The sequence below is a fragment of the Physeter macrocephalus genome, chromosome 7 (assembly GCF_002837175.3).
Source record: "Physeter macrocephalus isolate SW-GA chromosome 7, ASM283717v5, whole genome shotgun sequence".
Classification (NCBI taxonomy): domain Eukaryota; kingdom Metazoa; phylum Chordata; class Mammalia; order Artiodactyla; family Physeteridae; genus Physeter; species Physeter macrocephalus.
In genome coordinates, this window is record NC_041220.1 from 149789296 (window position 1) to 149806379 (window position 17084).

The 17084-nt window shown below is 40.1% G+C and overlaps 1 protein-coding gene across 4 annotated transcripts in view; it reads right to left on the bottom strand.

Moving 5' to 3' along the window:
• The window catches only part of NLGN4X (neuroligin 4 X-linked), a 271406-nt gene that overhangs the window by 120870 nt on the left and 133452 nt on the right, over window positions 1–17084 (bottom strand). For 2 of the 4 annotated variants that reach the window (XM_007130334.1, XM_024115487.1), the window contains exons 2-3: window positions 14674–14733; window positions 11260–11412 (exon numbers count right to left, since the gene is read on the bottom strand). In XM_007130334.1, the coding sequence (XP_007130396.1) occupies window positions 11260–11412; window positions 14674–14733 (213 nt within the window). The remainder of the gene's footprint in view (window positions 1–11259; window positions 11413–14673; window positions 14734–17084) is intronic. The other 2 variants (XM_055085770.1, XM_007130335.1) reach the window with 2 other exon arrangements.

The following is a 17084-nucleotide window of genomic DNA, read 5'->3' on the forward strand; positions in this document are numbered from 1 at the left end:
AAAAAAAAAAAATAATAATAAATAAATAAAAATAAAAAACAAGCAAACAAACATAAAAACCCTCTTAACTCAATACTAAAAAGGTAAATACCCCACTCAAACACGGGGAAAGAATATGAGTACACGTTTCTCCAGGGAAGATATACGAATGGCCAATGCTCACTTGCAAAGATACTTAATGTCATCAGCCATCAGGGAAATGCACATCAAAAATGGCACCACTTTATACCCACTAGGATGGCTGTAGTCAAAAAGACAGACAAGAACCAGTGTTGGTAAGGATGTGGAGAAATTAGAACCCTTATGCTGCTGGGAATGTAAAATAGTGCAGCCACTTTAGAAAAGAATGTGGAAGTTACTTAGCTGACTAAACAGCTTTATCATACGACCCAGCAATTTTACTCCTAGGTTTGTACCCAAGAGAAGCGAATACATACATGCCCACAAAAAAACCTGTGCATGGATGTTCACAGCATTTTATTCATACTCTCCAAAAAGTGGATACAAACCAAATACAAATCAGAAGACAAATGCATAAAGAACACATGCTATATCCATGCAATGGAATAAATATTTGGCCATTAAAAAATAACCAAGTACTGATATATGCTACAACGGGGATGGATCTTGAAAACACCATGTTCAGTGAAAGATGTCAGACAGAAAAGAGCACACAGCATATGACTCCCTTTGTATGAAATGCCCAGGAAAGGCAGATCCATAGGGAGAGAGTAAATTAATGGTTGCCTAAGTCTTTGGAGACTGAGAAGAATAAATATTGGGTTTCTCCTTGGAGTGATGAAAACATTCAAAAATTAGGGGGTGCTGATGGTGGTACAACTTTGTGAATACACTAAAGTCCATGAAACTGTACACTTTAAATGCACAACATGGTATATGAACTATTTTAAATAAAGGACCCAGACAGTGAAAGGTGGGAGTGGAGACGAACCAGTGGGTCATTCACAAGAAGGTAAAGAAAAATGAGGATGCAGCAAAGGCCACTGAAAGAATTCGGATTGTCCTAGAAAAGGCTAACAATGTATGAGTGGGTCCTCAGGAGAACCGTGTTGCTGAACTATGACTAAAATGGAGGAAGTTAGCCAACTAGAGATAAAGGGGGGAGAAACAGATAAATACGACTAAAATAAATATAACTAAAACAGTGGACAGCATGGGGAAGAAAGAAATGTAGAAATGGATAAGGCCAGTTGCACAAGATTCTTTTTTGGACAGATGTGAGCTCTTACGCCTGGTTTAACAAAGAAGTATTACAGGAAAAGGTGGGTGATATTTCTACATGGTATTATAAGTTTATGTTATAAAGAAGGGACAAGAGGATATATATATGTATATCCACATATATCACTCTCTATATATCATACATATACCTATCTCTCTACATATATCTCTCTCTCTATATATACACCTATCTCTATAATATCTCTACACCTATCTCTGTGTATCTTTATAGAATCCATACCTACCTATCTCTCCATATATATCTACATATTTTATATATATACATAACTATCTCTTTATATCAATATCTGTCTATCTATCTATCTGTCATATGCCTAAGAAAAAGCACAACTGAGTCATCTAAACCATTATTGGGATATATTAGTAAAGATGTAGCAGCCACTTTGAGAGACAGAAAACATTTCTCAATCCAAACTGGAAACAATTCTTTATTCCAAAATTGTTTTCCCAACTCCGGTACAAATCTGAGGTGTCTTTGGTAGAATTCGTAGTGTTTCTCTGGGAGATGATCTCATACCTCTGTCTATAGAGTGAAGTGTGTGTATCCTTATACTAATGCATGTATTCAAGCCGCCTGGTGAGGACTAGACCCACTGCACAGGACACAGCCTTTTTCCCCACAACATCGGAGCCTAGAATAAAAGCGTCTGTACTGAATACAACAAAAACCAGTGCCTGCAGTCTCAAATAATTAAAGGGATCGAAAGTCTTGCAATTGATTTATTTGCATGAAGACCCCAGCTCATCCATGGCTGTTATGCCAGAGGAATGTTGCATTTACCATTCTAAAATAGTTCTGATTTTTTACACTGAGAATTGTACACTTCTTTCCAAAGAGCTATTATTATCATTATTTTTAATCAAAGGAAAAACTGCCCTACCCATTAGATGGGACTTACCCAATCCATATGTTCCTATGTAATCTTATTTGAAAAATACATTTTACATTGTTAAGTGCACGCTGTATCTGCCGTTTCTGCGTTACGTTTTGATCCCCAAGACATTCACTTTGATCCTTATGTCCCCAAGGATTTATCTTCATAAAGCCCATGACTGATTGATGTATGCATGGACAAAACTAGGAGAGTTATATTAGAACAGGATACGCCCTTTGCGGTATCACTGCCGTGGTGAGTGTGGACATGCGCACATGCATTCCACGCTTCCTATAAAACATGCAATCCATACTTTCAGGCAAATGTGCGGGGGAAAAAAAAGAAAAATGATCTGCAGGCCGCAGTTTGTATAGTCCTGGAGTGTTTCAGCCTCTGTGGTCTTTAGAAGTCCCACTCTGACTGCCTTTGAGAGATTTTTCAAAGATCTGACTTGGAAGGATTAATTCCTTGACTACACCTAGGGAAGGAAGAAAAGGTACACAGGAAGAACACAGGTATTTCTCTTTCAGGCATCGTTTAAAAACCATTTACCTGATGGAATGATTGCCAGAGACTTAATATCTAGCTCACCCCAATCAAGCTAATGCATCCTGGCTCTTAAATTCAATACTCCTCCTTGGAACCTTCCCGTTTCTCCGCTGCCCCATACGCAAATGCCCACCACACCTTTCCTTTCATTTAGAGTGATGTTTACGTGTGTTTTTCCCCATGAAGACAGACACCACTTTATCCTAATCAACGAGAAATGATCAACCCTTCTTTTGCTAGGTGAGAAGCAAAATGAGGAAGGCACACAAAGCAGAGAAAGTGGTTTCTTTCATTTAGAAGGGATCATCTTAAGAGACTCCGTTTTGGATGTAAACATGTCCAGGAAAAGAGCATTTTAAAAAAACGTATACCCCGTGTGAGTATTACTGACATGACACCCTGGAATCAATTAACTGGAAAATATGTACTTATTAAATATAATAAGAGTCTCCGAGCATCACGTGTATCGGGGCACTGTGATTTCCACAAATGGCTATGCATGTACAAGTAACAGGCCAACTTCTGTTTTTGTTTTTTGCGGTACGCGGGCCTCTCACTGCCGTGGCCTCTCCCGTGGCGGAGCACAGGCTCCGGACGCGCAGGCCCAGCGGCCACGGCTCACGGGCCCGGCCGCTCCGCGGCCTGTGGGATCTTCCCGGACCGGGGCGCGAACACCGCGTCCCCTGCATCGGCAGGCGGACTCTCAACCACTGCGCCACCAGGGAAGCCCAGGCCAACTTCTTTTAAGAAATTCTCAATCATTCATAAAGAGATCAAGGAAATTCTCCGTCATCAGGCACATGCTAGTCAATAATTTTGTGCATTTGATGTTGGAAAAAAAAGTCTTTTCTGCCTCCTCCTCACCACCCCGCATCCTTTCACATTGTCTTTATTTGCTGCAGACTTTTACTTTCCTCCGGGGCCCTCTGTCACCGCACAGCGAGGGACCCTCTTTGTTCTGTTGCTCATCTCAACCTTTGCATAAAAGGCATCTGTCTCATGTCAGGGTCTTTATTCCACCGCAGTGGCTTCCATATCTACCCCCCGCCGTGTGCCTGCAAAATCCCAGAGGCAAAGAGGAATCATCCACAACCAAGCCAATTCCTTAATTGCAGAACAAATCAAGTTAATGCAATGGGCATTTTTAGCCACCAGGAGGCAGAAGAGGAAAACCCAAGTAAATGATCATTGATACAAAACCTGGCTATGATGTTTTTGTCCAGAGGGCTGGTTCTTATCAACACACGAGCAACCACAGAGTCCAGATTACAGCATTTCCGAATGAGTATTGAATGCACAGAGAGCTATTGATGAAGATGATGAAAGACACTGGGTGGGGGCGGGGGAAGGGCAAGGGGGAAGCATCTTGTTTATTTACTTTTTTGCATAACTCTAGGATCAGGGAAGCTATGCCAACCCTCCCTTCCCCCATGCACTGTGTCCATCCTATGACTGTGTTATCTAGGGGGTATACCTCCCTCTAACCCTCAGTCCGTCTTGAGCCACATCAGGGAGCTCTGCAGAAATGAGTCCGGGAGCCTGTTGCCACGCTGGCCGATCCCCTCCCCCGCCCACCACAGAGGGTCTTATTCTAAGGGCTTCCAATCTTTCCTTCCACCCTCTTTCCGTTCTGGGGTTGTGACTGGTCCCACATCAAGTGCCTGGCCTCTGCCCCCCATTTTCTCACACTTCTCCCAAACTTCCTGTACTTTCCCACTTTATCTATTCCGTCAGTGCAATACTTCATCCTTCCTGTCTACCCATTTAGCTTCTTACAGCATTCTTCCATCCCTAAATAATGCGGTTTCTCTCTGAGGATGGATAAAGGAAGCTTTTCTCGGTCACAAATCTGATCAGGGGAAATCTGAGCAGAGAGGAAAGAGGATGGACTTAGGGGGTAGCATGCAGATCTTTGAAGGAAAGACGATATTTTTTTCTTTACAGATACCTTGATGAACTTTTGACTTGATAAGGAAGATGTGTTCCATGAGTAATTTAAAAGAAAATCCGACCCAATCCAAAAATGGGCAGAAGACTTAAATAGACATTTCTCTAAAGAAGACATACAGATGGCCAATAGGCACATGAAAAGATGCTCAACATCACTGATTATTAGAGAAATGCAAATCAAAACTACAATGAGGTAGCACCTCACACCGGTCAGAACGTCCATCACCAAAAAGTCTACAAACAATAAATGCTGGAGAGGGTGTGGAGAAAAGGGAACCCTCCTGCACTGTTGGTGGGAATGTAAACTGGTGTAGCCACTACGGAGAACTGTATGAGGTTCTGCAAAAAACTAAAAATAGAGTTTCCATATGATCCAGCAATCCCACTCCTGGGCATATATCTGCAGAAAACCATGATTCAAAAAGATACATGCACCCCAATGTTCACAGCAGCACTACTGACAATGGCCAAGACATGGAAACAACCTAAATGTCCACAGACAGATGAATGGATAAGAAGTTGTGGTGTGTATACACACACACACACACACACACACACACACACACACACACAATGGGATAGTACTCAGCCATAAAAAAGAATGAAATAATGCCATTTGCAGCAACATGGATGGACCTAGAGACTGTCATACTGAGTGAGGTAAGTCAGACAGAGAAAGACAAATATCGTATGATATCACTTATATCTGGAATCTAAAAACATGGTATGAATGAACTTATTGACAAAACAGAAATAAGAGTCACAGATGTAGAAAACAAATTTATGGTTACTGGGGGATTGGGACGGAGTGATAAATTGGGAGATTGGGATTGACGTATACACACTACTATATATAAAATAGATAACAAATAAGGACCTACCATATAGCACAGGGAACTCTACTCAATACTCTGTAATGACCTATATGGGAAAAGAATCTAAAAAAGAGTGGGTATATGTGTATGTATAACTGATTCACTTTGCTGTACAGCAGAAACTAACACAACACTGCAAATCAACTATACTCCAATAAAAATTAATTTAAAAAAAGAAAATCTGTAGTAAAAGATAAAAACAAAGAAAAGAGAAAAAAAAAGGATTCTTAGGGGAAAAAATGGTGAAAGTACCAAACAGTAAACATCTTCTTTAACTCCCAAATGAAAGAGAAATATAAATCGGAAATTGACATTTTTCAGCAGAGGTACATAAGGCATGTTAGAACCACTAAATACCCCTGATGTAAACTGCTTGTGCACACAGGTATCAAGCCTCTCCTGCAATGATTCCAGACCCCTTTTATGAACGGAATCTGACACGGAACAGCAATATATCAAACAGGTAAAGGTGAAACTGCTCTGGCTGATGTCAAAGGGCTTCCTCCAAATGCCAGCCCACCCACCCGCCATTTCAATGGAGACTAAGACCCCACAAAGGAGACCAGAATGCCACGTGGCCACACCATCACAGCATGCATAGAGCTCAAGTCATGTGCCTTTCATTCAGATGCTCTTCCTGCTGTGCGTTTATCTCAAACCATTTTCATCTTACATTTCAAGTTAGGACACCAATGAACGAAAGTAGTCTTACGCAATTAATAACCTTGAAGAGAAAGGCAACTTCAGAAACACCATTACACAACCTTCCCTGAGATAAAAACTTTGAGGGTAGCTACACTTCTTGAAAAATGAGTAGGTCTTTCTGATGTTTTTTTAATCCTTGAAAAAGTCAGTTATATAAACCTATGGACAACATTTCAAAAGACTATAAGATACCTGTCAGGTGAGAAAGCCACTGAAGTTGAAACAGCAGGGAAGGGGACAGGGCACAACCTCTAAAAGAATGACATAGCCCTTAAGGATTTGACATAAGCTGATTAGAATCAATTAGATCCAAGATGGTGGAAGATTTGACTTCCAGTGGACCTTGAGCCTCATTAAATGCCCACTGTAATACATTAGCATCTAAATGACATACCTATAGGTGCCAGGACAGTTCCGGGGCCAACCATAAAGGGCCAGAAAGTCGGTGGTGGCCCAATTCCTGGAAATCTCCACCCCCCCTCCCCAAAATACCTGGAATTTTGTCATGTCCCACTCATTAGCCTATGAAACTACCCAGCCCATAAAAACTAACCACCCCGTATTTCGTGGCCTCTGGCTTTCTGAGATGGCCCACACTCTGTCTGTGGAGTGTGTTTCTCCCAAGGCTGTTCTCGCCTTTTGAGACAGACTGCATTCTGTCTATGGAATGTGTATCTCTCTAAATAAATCCACTTCTTACCTATCACTTTGTCTCTCACTGAATTCTTTCTGCACTGAGACATAAAGAACCTGAGCTTCATTCAGGTCTGAGACCAGCTGAGTGATCTCAATCAAAAGACAGTGGGTTCAAGTCCCAATGTGGGTTCTGGCTGAGTTTGAGTCCCGGCCCATAGGTTCAAGTCCCAATCTGGGCTGTGCGGTTTCAAAGTCATTCTCTGGGTCAACTGTCTTAATTCCATTTATTGGCCACAGACAGCAACAAGGCAACAGACTGGGCGTAAGAGGTTAGACACCTGACTGGCTGATAAAGCCTTAGATCTACTGTGTCTGAGAGCTTTGAGTTTACAAATGCCATCGTTGGGGCCAATACCACATCACCATGCACCATAGTAGACCATCAGGGATGATTTGATGAAAATGCATCAGCGATGAAGGACCCACTTTGAGGAACATAAAAATACAGTGTAAGCATCGCATCGCAATTTTGTATCTAGATCAACCGTAGGCACATCTGACGTTTTGTGCGATTAGAGAAGCTGGATCTGATATAAAGATTTGCACTGTTTCCTACGGCAGTTCACCTAATTAATACTGTTAGACCAGGGTTCCAATCTCGGCTCTAATCACTACAACCTGTACCACTGTGAGTCCATCCCATCAGCTCTGAGCCTTTGTGTCCCCACAAGTAAGATAAGGGAACCATTCCAAGGGAGTGTATGAGGATTAAATGAAGGAGCATCTACAATGTCCAGTGATGGCCACACCGCAGGCTCTCCATGAGTTTCCTGCTAAGGCATATAGATAAGACTGTTTCAAAGCAAAATAGTTTAAAGCCTGCATGAGGCATCAAATCATAGGATAACCAAAAAGGTGATACCCTCTCAGCTAAACTAAAATTAGCATTTGAATGGAGGTCTAATTAACCCACTGAAGATGCAAATTAGAGACATTAATGAAGGAAAGCAAAGGTAAGAACCACCCATAAATAAATGCCAGGTATTTCCATCAATAAGCCTCAGCGAGGAGATTCCTCTTATATAGCAATGGTCTTTGAACAATCATCATGAAAAAAAAGAGAGGCAGATTTGATAGAACTCAAGTTTTAGCTATGTATGCTTTCCTAATGACAAAGGTATACAGCAGGACGAATAGGAAATACGCTTTAAAAAGAGATCTCCTTTGAAAATAAATGGACCACCAGTTTGTTCATTAGACCTTGTGTGGGTATGAATAATTACTTTATAGCTGTGATGGTACATCCCAGTTTGCCTGGAATAGTCCCAGTTTATTAAGAGCATTATTAACAATTTTCAAAGTGTCCTGGATTAGATAATAAATTACATGCTCAAGGGCTAGCAAGGTTGGGTGACGCAGTTCTGATTAAAGAAAATATTCATTGTTCAAAAAGCACGTGCGAAGGTCCTGTCATCTGTGTCTTATTACGAGCCTCTTATCATTGCTTTTGTTTAATTAAGGTGGTTCCGTTTAGACGTCGGTATTTGACAGATATTACCATTTGGGCCAGTCGCCATTTTTTTCAGTGGATCAACAGTGATGTTAATAAGATGTCCAAGGCTATTAATAACACTGGAAATGATCACCTGTCTGGGTTTACTGGTCCCTAGTGCTGGGCTACGAAACTTCACGTACATAAACCCATTGGACGTTTATATGGTATGTACAATAACCTTGCCAGAGAGAGAATGGGGCCACCTTTTACAGAGACTCCGAAAAAATGAGCTGACTTTCTCAATGTCACACCACAGACACCAAGTAGTTCATTCTTATCTCATTATAAAAATCTATGTTCTTTCCAAGCCAGCCTCCTACTTCTCTGTCTCACCATCAGCCATCTTTCTAAACCTTTCTTTTGGGTAGGAAAACAGCATTTATTACTCTGTAAAAGAACGGTAATCATCTCAAACAATGCTTTTCCATTCCCTGGGCAGAAAAATAGCATTTATGCATTTAGTACTTTTGAAAAAAAAAAACTCAAACGCTATTTCAACATTTTGGTAAAAACATCTATTCCTATCAGAGCGCTAATGGAGATGATCATCACCGTGCCTGCTGTACCATTGTACTGGATCCTTTTTAAAAATATCTGGACGCCAAGGGTCTGAAATATTTTTCGAGAGTGATACTAGTGATTTCCTGCAAGCAAAAAGTAAATGGCCACTGCACAGTCTTCCAGAGGATGGTAGCCCATGCAAGAGCCCTCATAACAATAAACCCAGCCCCATCTTAAAAATCTCTATCGCCCTGTATAATCAGCCAAGCTGGCACACTGCACTCCATCAGATAAAAGGGGGTCTGTGGTGCTGAGCTTCACACTAACTCATTCGTGGAATGTAAAGAGACTGGCTTGGAGATGCTAAATTGCTTCTTTTATTTCCATGCCGTAACTCTCACAGCCCTCTGTTATCTTACCAAGATTTTTCCTTTTTAACTCTCAGCAGCAAAAGGTAAAATTAAAATTGATCAATGAGAAAAGCTCTAAAAGCAAGCTTTTTTTTCCCTTCTTTTCTTAAAAAAAAAAAAAAAATGAAGGTGTGCGTAATTCCCACAGTACTTTTCCAGATTCACAAATGGGCCAAACAGATAAGAGATCACTGTGTAAAGCTGCTTAATACCAGTTTGGCGTTAAACGGGGGAGGAAATCGATTTCTTTTGAAATCTAAACCTTTTAAGTCACATCACCACCATGCTGTGCAGGCAGGAGGACGCTCTGTTATGCCACTGAAGCAAGGACTCGCCCAAAGCCCACTGCTTTGCTCAGAAGGCAGAGCCCGGAGCTGGTGATGTTACCGAGGTATGCCCACACTGCCCTCTTCGAAAGGGCTGCTCGCCGCAAGCCCTGGTCCGTGGCTTCCTTGGCCCGCCTCTTCCTTAGAATGGACCTTTTGTAAAACATCGAGAAACAACATTTCCGGTTTCAAACACCAGTAGGCAAAGCGACTAGCCAGAGGCATCTGAAACACATTCGGAGGGGCGTGCCATCCTCGCTGTGCAACACGAACGGAAATCATTCCACAAAGATCTGGCTCCTGGCACCGACGGGAAAAGAAAAGGAGATCAAAACCACAAGACAAGAAGGCTCTAGACTCTGAGGCTTTTTGCTGTGTTTCACCTTAAAAACCTGAAATTTCCAGTACTTTATCAATGCTCCACAATATGCCCAACTTTGCAAACGCCTGTGGGTGACGTACATTTCTAAATTAGAAGGTCATCCACAACTCATCCCTGTACTCCGGGGTCTTCTGTAGGTGAATGTTTTCAGCAGTGAACGAAATAAAAGGCCCAAAACAAAATTAAAACATCAAGTTGACAATAAAATACTCTTAGTGATACTTGCCTCTTTGGAGGAAACATTTCAGCCCTGTTTCTTATGTGAAACAGGTCCGTTGGTCCATTTTATTTTTCGTATCTTTTACCGTAACCATCCTGTGACCCGCAGATCTCATTCTCAGAGCCACCCTGCTGTAAACTCAATTTTCTGCATCCTCTCAATGCACTTTTGCCTTGAAAATGAACGTTGTTACACAGGCGAGGAATGTTATTCATGAACTGACCAAGAGCAGGCTAAATCACAGAAGAAGGTAAGCTTCAAAATATTAACTTCAAAATATGTTATTTTTTTTTTCCCCAACCCCCAGCTGGGGAAAAACAAATTTAACACCGAAACGACGGAGAGCTGCTCTCGAATTCCTATGCACTTGGCCAACGTCCTTTCATTATAAACCATAAAATTTACGGAAAATGAAAAACCATCAAATTACAAAATTCAAACGGGAGTATTCCATCTCACGTAAATGCAACAGCCACGCAACTCTTCAAGAGACAACAGACACAGACAACGCATTAAGGAATTAAGTAAAAGATTTCCCGACAAACGATTAACTGATTAACACGCCTACAAAACCACAAAAGAAAGCTAATGTCTGTGGCCGTTACCTACCATTACCAAGGTATCACCTATTACCAAATGCGTTATCAGACACGTCTCCAAACTGTGTTCATGCCACAGGGTTATGTTGGCTAAGCCCACAGAAAGAAAAGTGCTTTCAATAAAATATCACGTTCAGTTGATCACCTTGGAGGCTGCATTTGTTTGAGGCGGATCCTAGGAAATGAAATTCCTGGATTAAAAAGTGCAAACTTTAAACAACAACAACAACAACAAAACAGACGGCGCTGCATGAACGTTAAGGGACAAATATATCTTGCAGCATGAAGTGAGCTCTGTGTAGTAGAAATTTCTAGGAATTAGAGTAACACAGTTGGAATCAACGAGCCCAAAATCAAAAGCAGAACTTCCTCATGGCCTCCTGTGCGGTGATCAGCAAGACGGAATCACTCACCTAGAATCCCCAGGCGGTAGTTAATTGTGATCACGATGACATTGCCGTAGCTTGCTAGAATACTGCCGTCAACCATGTTGCCTGTGCCCTCCATGTAAGACCCGCCATGGATGTACACCATTACTGGCTTCTTACTGTTCTGATCATGGATGTCTGGAAAAAAAAGCCAAGTTAAGGAAACACAATAAAACATCATGCTGATTAACCGATGCTACCTCAAGGGCAAAGGACATGGGTGACTTTTCCTAGTTTAGATTGGAATCAATTGCATGGCCCTTTTTAAACTAGGTATGTTCTTGGTAAGATGGCCTAAGGAAAATGGTCAACGTTGTTAAATTTTCTACCCATAGAAATGATGCAGGCATTAGAAGGAACGTGTGTGCAGGTGTAGGTTTCTGTATGTATCTACAACACTAAAAATGCAAGGAGGGAGATGAAATACATCTTCCCTAAAGAGTGCTCAAACCCTAGAAGGGCATCTATTACAAAATATATTTTTATCATCTAAATAAGTGTGAAATCAACGTCAAAATTATAATTTATTTTTAACTGTAACTTCTATCTTCAGTCAAAGATGAGCTTACAGATTCATTTTCAACTTAACAACGAGAACATAAAACTAGTAATGAAACCGTAAGCTCTCAATACAGGGCACGTGATGACAAAAAAACAAATAAATGGTTAAAAATGATCAACAGGACAGAAATGTGTCAAAACAAAACAAAATGTCCAAGCAAGTGTTTTTTTCTCTAATTTACTGATCGCAGTAATATCCCAACTTAAGTGACAAACAAAAAAAAAAAAGAGGGAGAGAGGAGAGCTGGAATAAAAATGAAAGTTTGGCAATGCTACATATTTTTACAGGGAATATAAACTTCCATTGTGATTTGCAACCAGAATACCCAGAGTCATTATTATTTTATTTAACAATGATGTGAAAATCCTATTTTGCAATGTTCTGTGACAACAGAAGTTTGGAGACCGTATGTCCATTTGTAGAGCCTGCTTTCCGAAAAGTTGTGATTAAATAACTTGTTTGGTGTAAATCATTCCTTGGGCTTATTACCTTTAATGCTGAAGAATCCTGACCTCGATTCTAATGATTTCTGGATATTTATGTATGTATATACATATATATGTGTGTGTCATTTAAATATGTGTATATCAAAAGAAAACCAAATGTATCCATGTACAATTTATTTTCATTTTTTCTTAAATAAAAGCTTTTTTCCCCTAATTCATGGAGACACTTTTGAACTATCAGAAAGGAATTTTAAGGAAACAAACCACCCTTTGGATGGTGGCTGCATATAAAACGAATTATGATCATGATCTCAAAACAGGCTCCTGGGTGCCACCATACAGCATCCAGAAGGCAAAAGAAACCCAGTGGTCACAGTCAAGTGCAGAAAAAAGTGTCAAGCTGCCCATGTGTCTGCAGATATTTAATCTGCCGCAGAACACTATTTTCTCCTGTAAAACTTAAATAGGAAGTAAAAAGCATTTGTTAATCCTTCACTCATCATAGGCTACGTGGAACTTTTAAATAAACCACTGTCCCTATAGGGGTCCGGCGGTTTACACTATCCACCCCTCTCTCTGGACTCTGATTTGCTGTGTTAGCCCTTAGGTATGTTACCATTCTGCAGGAGGCTGCACACACTACTCCACTGTGGGGAAGGAAGAAGCTGAGATTTTGAGGGCTGCTTTACGGGGTTCCCTCAGAGAAAACGTTAGGTTAACAGCTCTTACCTCCGAGACACAAAGAACAAGGTTCTCATGAGGTCGAGGAAGAAATAACCAGATGCCAGATTCGTTCAAAGTTAAAAAAAAATAATCATAGTTTCTTGGTATTAAAGGAAAACTAGACGGCATGTTAACAGTAATAAAGGTGACGGGTGAACACTGCGAAAACAGATCCTACTGGTCAAAGGGAAATAATACACTGAAAAGCCAGAAAAGAGCAAGATGCAAAGTAACACCCGTAGTTGGCGATACAGGGATACGGATAAAACTACAGGTGTTCTGAGGCCTCACAAAGGAGAGGCTAGCTGCTGATTCAGGCGCAGGTGTGATACTCCAAGGCCATCAGAAGAACTTTCTTAGAGGGTTATTAGAAGCAGGGAGAACCCTATGAACGCAGGTTAAAAAAATAAAATTAACAGTAGTGTTGAGAGAACAGCACGCATTGAAAAAGCAACACTGGCAAAACTTTTCTCGTAGAGCCACTGATTAGAAAAAAATCCAAGAGGCCAGGACAACCAAGCAAGTGACAGGAAGGGACTTGGCGGGCAGTTTTGCTTCCCAGCAAGGACAGCTCCCCACCGCACTTTAAACTGCCTCTCAGCCAGAGAACCGAAGGTCCATCGAGGGCCTTCAACGTTTGAAGGTAAATTAACGGAGATCCATGCATTTGGCTACTCAGATGGGAAAAACATGTTTTCACCCAGCCTGCAACAGCCTTAGAGCCAGCAAAGCCTGACCTTAAACATTTTTTTTTTCTTTTCTTCTAAACCATTTATTCTGCTGAAGGAAGAGGATACAACGTGCTAATGATGGTTTAGATGTCATGTTAGCTTCCATCTTCAAAAAAAAAAATCACTTTACTTCTAGTGTATAATCTGTCAAACAATTTGAGATCCTTCAAGAAGAAACTCTCCACAGCAGCTAAACATTTTTTGGGGGAAAAATGTTCTTAAAGCAGCTGTGGTGTGAAGACAAAGATGCACAGATCTAACTTTTTGACAAATTTCAATTCCATCCCTCCCTTTTTTTTTCTTTAAAGCTGCTAAAAGGCAGTTCTGAAAGAAACAACATCTCTTTAAGACACTTTTTCATGTATTTTACTGTGAGCCAGAGAAGATTCTTTGAAAACCCTATTTTGGAATCAGTATGTTTGGGGAAAAAAAACCCCAAAAAACAGTAAAAACAAACAAAAATGGAAAGGTCAGCCCCCTGAAAAGTTCTACTGAGGTGTCCCATTGTCCACAGAAGAAATTCAGAAGACCAAAGCTCCAAAATACAAAATTATAAAATAACATTCGGAAGGAAGAAAAGAAAGGAATACATGCATGTTTTAAAATTTCATTTTCTCTTCTTGTGACCAAGCCAAAAAAAAAAAAAAAGAAAAAGAAAAAGAGTTTCCTTGTAAATGGCATTTTGTTACGCACTTCATACCGAGAAACATTGATACATGTTCTCCCAGGTGATTTGCAGTATCTACATGGTCATTGGGATTAAAAATGACAGTGGTTTCCAAACAAGAAGAAAATAAAGCACACAAAAGTGTACTCACTTCAGATAAGGGAGGAAAAACAGGCTGAAATGAAAAAAAAAAAAAAAAAAAAAAAAAGAAAGAAAGAAAGATATAAAATCATGCACCAAGGTCGAGCTTTGAAAAAAAACAAAAAATACCTTCATCTTCACCACGGTCATTACTGGTTATATCATCAGCGTTTTTCTTTGTGTTGGCTCCTGGTGTCATATTGAGAAGGAAAATAAAGGGAAAAAAGAGAATTCAAAAACAACAGGTTTGCAAAAAAGTCAGAAGAGAGAGAGATACTACCCAGTAAAAGAAAAAAAAATAATGTCATACAAAAAGTTGAAATCTGTTACATTTGGATTTCAAAAACATGAAATAGGGAGATGCAAAATGCATATAAACATAAATATGTCAAGAAGAACAAATTCAAAATGTTACTTGCAAAAAATATTAGATACTCGGTGAAAATGCAGTTTGGGGGTTAAAATGATACTACTGCAAAAAAAAAAAAAACTAATGTGAGTTGAAAAAAAAGAAAATTATTTTAAAAAAGGGTTTCCCACATTTTATAAAGAAATGCATATGAAGTATTCAAATGTTCCTCTAGTTTTAACATGTTCTAATCTAGATAAATTTTTGAAATGTCACTGATACAGTCTGCTTAGGAAATTCCATAATGTAAGAAGAAACACATTTAAACAATAAACATGAAAGAACTTTAATCAAAATATCTTAAAACCAACATTAGTTTCATGCATAAGAACTTAAAAGCACAACATTTAGAATAAAAATCAGAAATGTTGCTACTTTATTTAAATCATGAAGACTCACCTATCCCCAGTAGCTAGAGAATATTGCACATTATTTATTCCTTTTGTCTACTGTAAACAAACTACCACTTTCAATAAGTATTTCTGAAGTCAAGATAAAACAGTATAAATCATTTTTTTCTGTGTTTGAAACACTTATTAAATATTGCTTGAATGTTATTGCTATTTGTATAAAGAAAGAAAGAAAGAAAGAAATGAAGTCACCTACCTGGATGACCTGAAACATAAACCACCGTGAAATTTCCATGTAGGCAAAATGAACAGAGGGTCCCTTAACCACGCCAAAAAAAAAACAAAAAAAAAAAACGGAAAAAAGGTGAAAAACAAAACTCTCCTATGCTCTCTGTATGCAGTGTGCCATTTTGGTTTTTCTATTTTCCAGATACAAGAAGCTAAAACATTCAATACCACTGAGTTGTTTAATTAGCTCAACTGCCTTCTTTTTATAGACAGGCACAGCCCACAGGTATGCCTATGGCAGTTCTGGATAAGTCAAATTGTGGCCATCAATTAAAATGGTCTTTGCCTTCCTCCACGGATACACGGGTTAAGGGAGAGGAAATTTAGTCACTATCGCCCATAACACTTGTAGCTGGAAAGCCTCCTTCAGTTCTACATACCTCAGAGGGGCTTAAACATATTTTGAAACCAAGATCTGAAGTTGCTGGTTGTATAGCTCAATACGGGTTGATTATGGTCAATTTCATGTGGATAAAAAGGCAGAACTGGGAGGGTAGGTGGAAACCTGATTCCTTGTATTTGTTGATTTTTGAGATTTAAATTTTCCCACTGTAGACAATTTCAAGTTACCAATCTAAAGTCATTGACAAGAGCTTGGAAAAGAAATGCCCAAGACCCTTTGAAACTCAAGCCTACTACTAGTTTCACGTCATCTACTTGAAAGTAGAATGGAGTCTTCGAGGAGACCACCTTTTTTCCTTACAACACATTCAAGTCCAATCTTTCAGAAAGTACCACGACACTAACGTGTCTGCCTATTACAGTCATCAGCTTAACGTGGACATCAATTCACGTCCAAAAATCCCACTGCATTGAAAGAACTCAAAACAAACAAACAAACAAACAAAAAAATCTCATCAAATTAGCTCCGTTGTCTTTTGGGTTGTTTTGGTCAGAGTTTATCAATATAAAACTTATTTCAAAGCTATCTCATGGGCTGAATTTATGGCAAAATCATGTTAGGAAACATGTAAGAAATGCCTTTCTTAGAGAGACAGGCTACACGGATGACAGAACTAAAGTCTTTCTCATTTCTGAAAAACATTTCAATTTTTTAAAGATTTTCTAAGTTTGTGGAGAAACAGGTAACCTCTTTCATTAAAAAAGAGAAGACACTAGAAAAATAAAGGTGTAGTCAAAACACATGCACTGGATTAGCGGAGAGAAAATGTTGTCTGATGAAGCTGATTCCCTCCCAGAAAATGTGTCCCTTTAAAAAGTTTGACCAACTCTCCTGAGCACCAAGCTTCCCACAGCAGTCGGCATTAAGAAAGGCCTTTAGGGCTTCCCTGCTGGCGCAGCGGTTGAGAGTCCGCCTGCCGACGCAGGGGACGCGGGTTCGCGCCCCGGTCCGGGAGGATCCCACATGCCGCGGAGCGGCTGGGCCCGTGAGCCGTGGCCGCTGGGCCTGCGCGTCCGGAGCCTGTGCTCCGCAACGGGAGAGGCCACAACAGAGGGAGGCCCGCATACCACAAAAAAAAAAAAAAAAAAAA